The 10,626-nt window shown below is 43.4% G+C and overlaps 1 protein-coding gene across 1 annotated transcript in view; it reads right to left on the bottom strand.

Annotated features, from left to right (window-relative positions):
• SRPX2 (sushi repeat containing protein, X-linked 2) overlaps window positions 1–10,626 on the bottom strand; it is a 29,899-nt gene that overhangs the window by 16,459 nt on the left and 2,814 nt on the right. Inside the window, exons 2-3 of the mRNA XM_018564183.1 lie at window positions 2,174–2,257; window positions 552–743 (exon numbers count right to left, since the gene is read on the bottom strand). Coding sequence (XP_018419685.1) covers window positions 552–743; window positions 2,174–2,257 — 276 coding nt within the window. The remainder of the gene's footprint in view (window positions 1–551; window positions 744–2,173; window positions 2,258–10,626) is intronic.

Below are 10,626 nucleotides of genomic sequence, written 5' to 3'. Positions count from 1 at the left end.
GAAGCCAGTGGAGGGATTGGCAGAGGGGGATAGGGGATTGAAGCCAGTGCAGGGATTGGCAGAGGTGGGTGGGGGATGGAAGCCAGTGCAGGGATCGGTAGAGGGGGGTTGCAGACACTGAGCGGTTGGTCAGGTGGATGAGTCGAGCAGCACAATTCATGATAGACTGACGGGGGAGGAGCCTGTGTAGAGGTCGGCCAATGAGGAGGGAGTTGCAAAAGTTAAGACGAGATATAACAAGGGAGTGTATGAGTAGCTTTGCGGTTTCATTGGTGAGGAAGGGGCATATTTTGGAGATGTTAGGAAGGTGAAGGCGGCAGGATTTGGATAGTGATTGGATGTGGGGAAGAAAGGTGAGGTCCGAGTCCAGGATGATGGAAAGTACAAAGTCTCGGCATGAAAGATGAATCGGCTCATGAGGGGTTAATGATGTCAATGCGTTGATGGAAAATGTAACCGTTCTAAGAAAATCTGAAACCACTTACATCCCATCGAATGTTATTACCATAGTCACTTATATCCCATCAATTCTTCTTACTATAGTCACTTACTTCTGCAGTGAGCATATCCAGACCAGCGGCGGCTCTGCAGGCAGCGCACCGCGCTCTGTCCAATCAGACGGAAGCCCTGGTCACATGACAGGCTGCAGCGAGTCCCGAGGGTGCTGCGGTAGCCCGGACCTCGGGGAGAATAACAAGCCGCTTCTCCATCCTGAACTTTCAGGTCGTAGCACCAGCGGGAAACTGGAAAGCAGACGAAGAAGGATTGTTAGAAATAAATACCAGGAAAGGTATCCTCATTATCAACAAGGTGAGTTATTATCAGTCCAATGAGATCCGAAAATTAGTCTAATTTCCAAAAATCAAGGTTCTTTTTTATTCTTGTGTAAAGCATTGTAAATGTAATCAGAAGAGAAGATAAACTAAGAACATTAATTTAGGAGAGAAAATACCCTATTAACATTCAATACTGATAGAAAATATTCTAAGAACGTTCAAATAGAAGAGAACATACACTAAGAACATCAACTACTAAGAGAAATTAGCCTAAGAACACTCAACCGAAATAGAAAATAGCCTAAGAACATTCAACTAGAAGAGAAAACACCGTCAGAACATTCAATACTAAAATAAAATACCCTACGAACATCCATTGCTAAGACAGAATACCCTAAGAACATTCAACCAAAATAAAAAAAAAATGGTCTAAGAACATGCAATCAGAAGAGAATATATCCTAAGAACGCTCGATACTAAAAGAAAATACCCTGAGAAGATTCAACCGTAATCAAAAATACCCTAAGCACATTCCACTAGAAGAAAAAATACCTTAAGAACATTTGATACTACAAAAAAATACTCTAAAAACATTTACTCGAAATAGAAAATAGGCTGAAACATTTAATCAGAAGAGAGAATACACTAAGAACATTCGATCCTAATAGAAAATATCATAAGAACATACAACTAAAAGAAAATACCCTAAGTACATTTACTACTAAAATACTCTAAGAACATACAACCAAAATAAAAAATAGCATAAGGACATTCAATCAGAAGAAAAAATACTCTTAAAACATTTAACCAGAAGAGAAAATACCCTAAGAACATTTGACACTAAAAAAAATACTCTAAGAACATTTACGCGAAATAAAAAATAGCCTAAGAACATTCAATCAGAACAGGGAATACCCTAAGAACATTCGATCCTAAGATAAAATAGCCTAAGAACATTCAACTAGAAGAGAGCATACCCTAAGAACTTTTGATACTAAAAGAAAATACTCTAAGAACATTTAGTCAACATAGAAAATACTCTAAGAACATTCGATCCGAAGAGCAAATACCATTCAGTGTCACCCGATTTGCACACAGCTTTATGCAATATGCGGAAAATCGGAAAGTAAAGGGGTGAATGTTGATTAATTCACACAGAATGAATGTACACGCCGGTGGATGAATAGCTATGCAAATGTTTTATATATCGCCCCACAAATCCCGCAATGTGCGTTCAAGGTGAACAAAAAAAACAGCCTCACGCTGTGGGGCCTGAGTGGTGAAGGAACCTTTTCTATAGACAAAGGTCCCCGATAGGGGGAGGAGTTCAGCCGGGGCGTGTCTGTGAATATTTCGGGCGGCCGTACTCCGCCGTTGTCATAGTGACGGCCTCTTACCCATGTAGTCCGGCTGGCGGGCCGGTGGACGCTGTTCCACGTAAACCTCGTTGTTGTAGCTTTCATCGGACGGGTATCCCGAGCCTGTAAAGAGACACGCAGGGTGTTAATCGGGGCGAGATTTTGAGTTTCCCGGGAGACATCAAATATTCACATTGTTCTTTTTCTATACCGCTGTCATCACTCGGGGCAACCAATAGGAACGTTTCTACCGTCCTTTAACCCCTTCATGACTAAGGTCTTTTTTGTAATTTTTTTTTGTTTACATGTTATAAACTACATTTTAGGCCTGAAAATTACTTCAAACCCCCCAAACATTACATATTTTCTGAAAGCCAAGACCCTGTGGAATAAAATGGCAACAGTCGCAAATTTTTATTTTGCACAATATTAGCGCAACATATTATCAAACCCCCAAATTTATTTTCTAAAAGCCAAGACCCTGTAGAATAAAATGGTGGCAGTTGCAAATGTTTATGTTGCACAATATTAGCGCAACTCCTTATCAAACCCCAAAATTTAGTGTAAAATGCACTTAAATGCCCCAAAACACAATAAAATACCCATTTTTTCCTACAATATAAAAGAGGAGGTTACAATGAGTAAATAGATACCCAGCATGCCCGGGTTAAAAATTGTGGGCGTCCGTGACACGGCGACAAAATTCAGTACCCCAAAAAGTCCATAGAGGACAGTTTAAAAGCCCCAACAGGCCATCGGGTTAGAGATAGACGTAAATATTGGCCCTAGAATTATTGTTCTCACTCCGGCGTGCGCTGCGATACCCAACGTGTGTATCGCGATCGTCGTTTTCATACGTAGGCGCACCCGACGCGTGTTTACGTGAAGAAGCGTGTGCTCGCAGGGGCGGTGGACCTTTTATTTAAAAATTATTTTTACATTTATTCACATTTATTTCATTTAATATTAATTAAATACATTTTTAAATAATCACATTTTAAAATATTAATTAACTTAAAATAATGTAATATTCATCTTAAAAACTGTAAACGGACCCGGTGCCAGTGATGTACACTGCACGTGGCTGGTCATAAAAGGGTTAATTTACAATAATAACGCTTTTCAGATATCTCGTATATTAATGTCTGAACCCTACCTGACCTCTGTGAGCTGTCTTAAAGGGAACTTGTGGTAGATTAAATAAAATCCATACCCCCCATTCTCTTGTGGTGGTTTATAATCAGGACAGCAGGTGAACCCGTCACTGTCAGCCAGATGTGATGCTGGGGATGTTGGGGGTTTCGTACAGAGAAGGATTACATGCAGCCGCATGTAAAAAGTAGCCATAGCTGAACAAAATTGATTCTTTTTTTAGAACTGCCCCAGAGTTCTTATTAAACATAAACACATTTGCAAAAAGCATAAAGATCAGCAGCCCCATCGGTCTTCGTCTGATAGCTAACCGGCTAATGTTTTACCACGGTGGTAAGAGAAAGCTAGAACAATTTCACGACCGTTGTCATCGTCATTATATTCAGAATAGTAGCTGTGGAATGTCACCGAAGATCACATTACAATGCGCAGAGCAATAGGAACAGAAAGTTTTCTTCCTTGTGGTTTGCTGCCTTACTTACAAAAACCAAGAACATTTGGAAAAAATTATCAATGGAATGAAGCGATTTTACAACATGCGTTCCTCCCCCAACCTCCTCACACACAATGGATGGATATCTCGTCACATCCTATGCAAAGTATCGGATAGACTGGCTCTGAAAAGTGGCATGCTCTTCACAATGAGGAGCAAGCCAGCAGTAAAATAAAACAAGCAAGTGCAAAACCTTTTCCAGCAATGCTTATTTAAAAATAATTTCATTTTAACTGAATAAATGTTGATATTATTATTGCTATTATTATTTAATTTTTATTTCATTTTATTATTTTGTTTTTATTATTTTTATTATTATTTTATTATCATTTTATTATTAATGTTATTATTGATGTTATATTATTATTATTATTGGTTCCAAGGCTCACTGCGCTAGGAATGGATTCTAAATAGCTTATAGGACCAGCAGCAACTTTGTGTGAAGAAGATATCTAATATGGTAAATAAGTTGCGCTTGATCTAAGTGAATGTGGATTCCAGAGTAAAGAATAAATCACAAAAAACACATGAACATCTATATACATACCGGAATTTTCTATCTCATTGTGTGTAGATTAACTTTCTCAAAAAGGAGTCATGTGGACCTGCAGTACAGCACTGTTCAGTACTGTACATCGGCAACGCTATACAGTACTGTACTAATGCAATATAGTACTGTATAGAGTTCCTCACTTAACGACCAATCCGTTTAACGACCTGGCCGTAGGAACGGAACTCGGTCGTTAAGTGAGGAATACCTGTATTTGATATAAATAAAATGTCTTTATTATTCGCCAATAACTGTGTCAGTACTCATTGTACAAAGTGATATCAATAATTTGATTTTTTTTTTATGGATTCCGAAGAAATAATTTTTACTATTACTATTTTACAGCCAAAAATAGTAAAATTAAAATGAACAGCCCATTAAAAAAAACTAAAAAAAAAACCTGCTAGATGTCAAGTGTCTGATGGCTAGCAAAATTCAACATGCATCATAGGATGCAGCCATCTGAAGTGTGGTCACATATTTGGTTCCCCTGTAGAGATACCTGTACACGCTATCGTCACACCCTCTCTTTTATTAAACCGCCAACATCAATGAAACTAATATAGTTCACACCTAAATATTCTTATTGAAACTGGCCTCATCAATGTTTATGTTTCCAGAGACCATTGCTCGCTCGGTCCACCCTATGCCGAAAAAAAAACACACCCCCATTTGAAAGGTCTAGGTCACCGGTGGCCCATTTAATCTTCCTAGCTCTCCCCGCCGGCCCAATGATGACGTCTGTTGCAGATCCCACAATACTCTTTTTGTTTATTAATGAATGTGCTATTTCCAGTGAAGATCTTTGAAAATAGTACAGTCATGAGCTTCAACTACGAGAGCTTCTGGAAGTCACTGCATACGTCGCCTTCACAGGAGGCAGCTGGGAGGCAATGGCTACGTCACCGATGCCTAAGGAAAGGCAAAGGCGAATATAACACAATAGCACGTTTGCATAAATGGCACCGTTTTGCAAAATGGCATTTTGCATAATGTTTACGTTCTCAAATTCCATTGCTCCGTACACCCTGTGCCAGGAAGACTGAGCCGCCATTTTAAAACTCTATAGGTCATTGATGTCTGGCATCTCATTCAGGAGGCAGCTGAAGCACCGGCTAAGTCACCAAACTGAATCCTCGGAGATAAAAAAAAGTCTAAGGAGATGACATTTTGCTGCATGACCATAACATTTCAGTTCTGCCCATGCAAAGCTGGAAAGGTCTGCTGTATGCATTCTTTCAAAGAAATGGCTGGGCATCGATCCCGCTACCTCTCGCATGCTAAGCGAGCGCTCTACCATTTGAGCTAATTTCCCTTACTAGAGGATGAAGCCCCTTGGACAGAAGAGGGACACCGACGGGTCACATTCTCCTAAATGGTGAGTTTCCTTAAAGTACATCTCCATTTTTTGCATAAAAGGGATTTATTCTTCTTGCCTACTCACCCCCTGCCCCTAGCTAAAGGTAAATCATGTTTGCAGAATCAGTTGCATATTTACCTTAATTTCAGAGCCATGGCCTGCCTTAATGTTACGTCACTTGGGAGACATTCTGATGGATAAGTTCTTGTCATGTGAAAGGGCAATTGTCTTTTTTTGAATATTGCCATTTTAGAGGATTTGACCAGTAATTGCGCCCCCCCCCCCGACACTGTCTGACCAATAAATGTCCAACCTCCAGACCACATGGAAGTTGCAAACACAGGGAAACTAGCTCAAATGGTAGAGTGCTTGCTAAGCATGTGAGAGGTAGTGGGATCAATGCCCACATTCACCACTCTCATTTATATGCACGAACAACTATTGACGATTTTAAGTAGGGATGCAAAGGAACATATAGCTGGGAGGGCCAGAGCCGGGAGAAAAGTGTACGTCTTCAACGTCTTCATTGAGTATTGATTGTTTTTGGGATACCAGATATCATAATTGATCCGGCTACCATAATGTTTATGTCAACAAATCCCATTGTTCCTACACCCTGTGCCGGAAAAAGCGAGCCACCCTTTTAAAACTGTACGTCATCGATGAGCGGCATCTTCTTCCTAGCTCTCCGGGCTGGTTCAGTCATAACATCTGCGCCCTTATTACGGACATACGCTTTTCTTTTTTAAAGAATATAGTCTTTTTTGGGAAATCTTAGGAAATAGAAAATGCATTACACATTAGTGTTTAGAATGTTTATGTTGCATGATATTAGCGCAACATATTATCAAACCCCAAAATGTAGTGAAAAATGCCATTACGTGCACCAAAACACAGTTAAATACCCATTTATTTTAGTATTATATAAGAGATGAGGTTCCAACGAGTAAATAGATACCCAACATGCCCAGGTTAAAAATTGTGTGCATCCGTGAAACTGCAACAAAATTCAGTACCCAAAAAATTCCATAGACAACACTTTAAAAGCCCCCACAGGTCATAGGTTTAGAGATACGCATAAATATTGGCCTTAGAATTATTGCTCTCACTCCAGCGTGCACGGCGATACCCAACACGTGAAGCCCATCGTCATGGGCTTGGTGGCCCATTTCCCGGCTCGGAGAAGCAATCGGGCGACAGCTGAGTCGCCTGATCGCTTCTATTGTAAAGCTGACAGTCGGCTTTACAAGTTTAAACAGAGTCCCGGCGGGAGTGTGTTTAAACGGGCCCGGTGCCAGTGACGTACTATTGACGTCACTGGTCCTTAAGGGGTTAAACATTTAAGTGTTATATCGAAGAAGGGATTGGAGAACACGGGTATGGATTCCACTGCCTCTGACACGCTAAGCGAGTGCTCTAGCATGTGAGAAGTTTCCTCTCTAGGAATAGTTGTTTAGCGATCACATGAGGAGTCCATACCGGTGAAGTCTTTTGTCATGGTAACTGCCTCCGGGAGGAAGGCGTAGGGTCACCCACTTCTCGGAGTTTTGGCTGATTCAGCAGGCGTTGGATGAAATTCTAGCAGTGTACGGCCATCTTTAGTTTCTATGCTATAATAGGCAGCTCATGAGTCGGAGGAATGGCTGTTGCTATTACAGACTAATCATCCGTATGTCGGACTCGAGGCTAAGTTGCGGTTTTGCGCTTTGCTATTCGTCAGAAATGAGTCAGGCGTAACCTATGGTAACAAGAAAAACATTTGTCCTTTGCCGTCGTGTAAATAAGACAACAAACTCCAAGAGCTCGGAGGCTGACAAGAATGTTTAGCTCTTGAGTAACACTTTACTGAACATACCCCATGCAGGGGCCTCAAGGCTGGATGACACATCCCAGAACAATCCAAAACAACCGAGCAGGCGACCGGCACAAAAGTCTTAACTCCTTCATAGCTGCGTACAGCTGGAACCCGGCTACTGAATCCTTGTCTTCTGATGACATTTGGGCATATTTAAAGGCAAACTCCGGCCTTCCCTTCAGTCTTGCACAGTTGTAGCGTCTCCTCTCCTGGACACTGAAATGTCTTCCTCTGATTTCATTGCACACTGTGAGCTTCTCACAACGTGCTGCACAGGACGCCAGGAATGGTCCTGGATGGGACGGTATGTCCCTCCCTTGTTTAGGTGGTGGTCCCGTTAAGGTCGCCTTGTATTCAGGGTTCTCGCCAAGCAGGGTGAGGGGGTTTCCCGGTTGGACTTGTAAGGGAAACTGCTAAGCAGTCTTCCCAGAATTGTTAATCATACATGGGGTCCCAGAATCCGGAGGCTCAGAGAGATTTTTGGGTGGGACAGAGCCTCCATCCCTGACTACAGCCAGTTCTGGTAATGAAAGGGTTAACCCGCCAGCCAGAGGGTGTGCTAAAAAGGAACAGGAAGCCAGTCAGTCTGTGAGGAGTGGTTGGAGCAGGACACATGGCCGAGTGTGTTAAGCTGTGGAATAGCGTCTTCCGAGACACTGCTGGGGCACCTGTGTCCATACTGGAACCCTTTGTGAGCAGGCTGGGGCTCTAACCCTGAGGTGGGACTTGGTATACAGGTGCTGAGCCGAATCTTGTATTTGCTGACAATAAGCCCTGTTGATTTTGTCATTCTGCTGAATATAAGCCGTTTTATTTGATTGTTTGTGGAAAAAGAATAAACGTTGATTTACTGATACAACTGGCTACGGGTCATATCCACCCTGAATATTACAGTGCATTAGAAGCTTCAGCACGTCAGATAGAGCCCTGCCTCATTTCCTGGCTGGAGGACATTCAGGATCATCAGGCGCCTTCTTCCCCAGCCTGACTATCCCTGGTCCACTCTGTTCTTCACAAGTGGGTGTTACCTAAGGTGGTCTATGTGCAAATGCTGTCCACCTAGGAATACCCAGACTGACTTACACCCATCAAAGTACTTTATTTTTGCATAACTCCTCCCAAGAGCCAGCCCACTGCTTGCATCAGGGCTAAGGGGAGGAGTACTGAGGCAGGTTGCAGTAATGTTCTCAGGACGCTATGTACGGCACCCTGCTAAACCCTCCCATGAACCATAATATACCTGACTTTTGCTGCCACCTGATCACTTCTAAATTCTGGAGAAAATACCACCAACACCCCCCACGTGGCCCCACATTTCTTCATGTGCTTTATTGTTTCACATAAATTTGTGATGGCACAGTGAAAGGTTCTTTTTAGGGAGACATTGGGGGTCTAGAAGACCCCTATTGTCACCTCTTCACCCCACTGAAGCTCATAAATCACAGATCGTACTTGATTAGCTTCTTCCTTGACCACAGTGATCAGGAAGTGACGGCACTGAAACTGGAAGTGATGAAAAGCTTGTCGCTTCCGGCTTCATTCATTGTAGGAATGACCAGTGAACAGAAGTTTGCAATCATCATCTGCCCTCCCTGGTATTACCCACTGGGGACAGCAGAGCCTGGGATACATGACGGAGGAAGGGGTTGGATGGGGGGCACGTGTTCCGAAGGCTGTAGAAGTGATCGAGGTGCCCGACTCACTTCTAGCAAAAATCCAACAGCCTGCTGAAGGGATGTAAACAAGCTCCCGGCTGCTACAGCAGTCTGTTTACAAGTCCCTGCTGATGTATCCATTTCTGCCTTAGTAAACGATTCGCATTTATTGTGGTAATGAAGAGATGAAGTGATGACGTATATATGTATGTGCACATTTTTATTATTCACATTGCTGGCTTTCTTCATTTTTTATGAACCCGGAATCATAGAAATAAAAAATGTTCTCCGAAGGAAATTCAGTCTGACACCGGGGTCAGATTGTAAGGCAGTCTGTAAACAGCTGCCCCCCTCCCTGTGATTCTGTGTAACACGAGCTCTGCCTTTGCATACAATACACTGTCCAGGGGGGAGGGTTTGCCACTATGATTACTTATGAATGGGGGGTGGAAAGCTAGATCAGCCAATCAGTGTCGAGCCGGGCAAACAGATTTGACAATATGGCAACACGACCCCCACCCTGCAGGCACCTAATTCCCCTCACATAGATCCTTAACATTCATTAATGTAGCAGTCCCTCGGCCAGCTGGGCCGACACCGCTCTCCAACCGCTCTCAGATCTGCCGTCTACTGTGCGCACACAGCGCCCACGTGATCGGCCCTCAGCCTGCTACTGAGAATGCACAGGATTTCAGAATGAGAGCGCTGGGCAGTCTGCGCATGCGCAGTAGCAGGCTGAGGGCCGATCACGTGGGCGCTGTGCGCACAGTAGACGGCAGATCTGAGAGCGGTTGGAGAGCGGTGTCGGCCCAGCTGGCCGAGGGACTGCTACATTAATGAATGTTAAGGATCTATGCGAGGGGAATGAGGTGCCTGCAGGGTGGCGGTCGTGTAGCCATATTGTCAGATCTGTTTGGCCGGCTGGATGCTGATTGGCCGGAAAGCCGGCTTCCCAGCCAATCAGAATGGAGTCGGCTTTCCGGGCAATCAGGAAGCCTTCCTGATTGCCCGGGAAGACGGCTATATGCTACCGGAAGTACCGGTATCGGTACTCGGTATCGACGAGTACAGAAATATAAGTATCGGTACTCGATACAGAAAAAACGGTATCGGTGCGTCCCTAATGTATACCCGGCTTAACGTCAGTGGCAATGAAAGGGTTAAAACAAGGTGCATTTGTTTTGCCCCTTTACTTTGACCTAACCCACCCTCCCCCTATCTCAGAAGCTTACTTACCTAGATCCCATGGCTACAGATCTGCTGATTGTTTCTATTTAGAAGTCTATGGGGCTGTAAAGTACAGATGCGGCGAGGACAGTGAGGACTTGCAGCGATGGATGTAAGCAGCGTAACCGCGGCCGGCGGATCAAGGTAAGTATGCATTTGAGGAGGGTTGTTTAGGTTTGGGGGGGGGGGGGGGGCAAAGA

This window comes from Nanorana parkeri, unplaced genomic scaffold (assembly GCF_000935625.1).
Source record: "Nanorana parkeri isolate BGI_ZX_2015 unplaced genomic scaffold, ASM93562v1 scaffold731, whole genome shotgun sequence".
Taxonomy (NCBI): Eukaryota; Metazoa; Chordata; class Amphibia; order Anura; family Dicroglossidae; genus Nanorana; species Nanorana parkeri.
The sequence above is the reverse complement of the archived record's forward strand: the minus strand, read 5'-3'. Positions and strand labels throughout refer to the sequence as shown.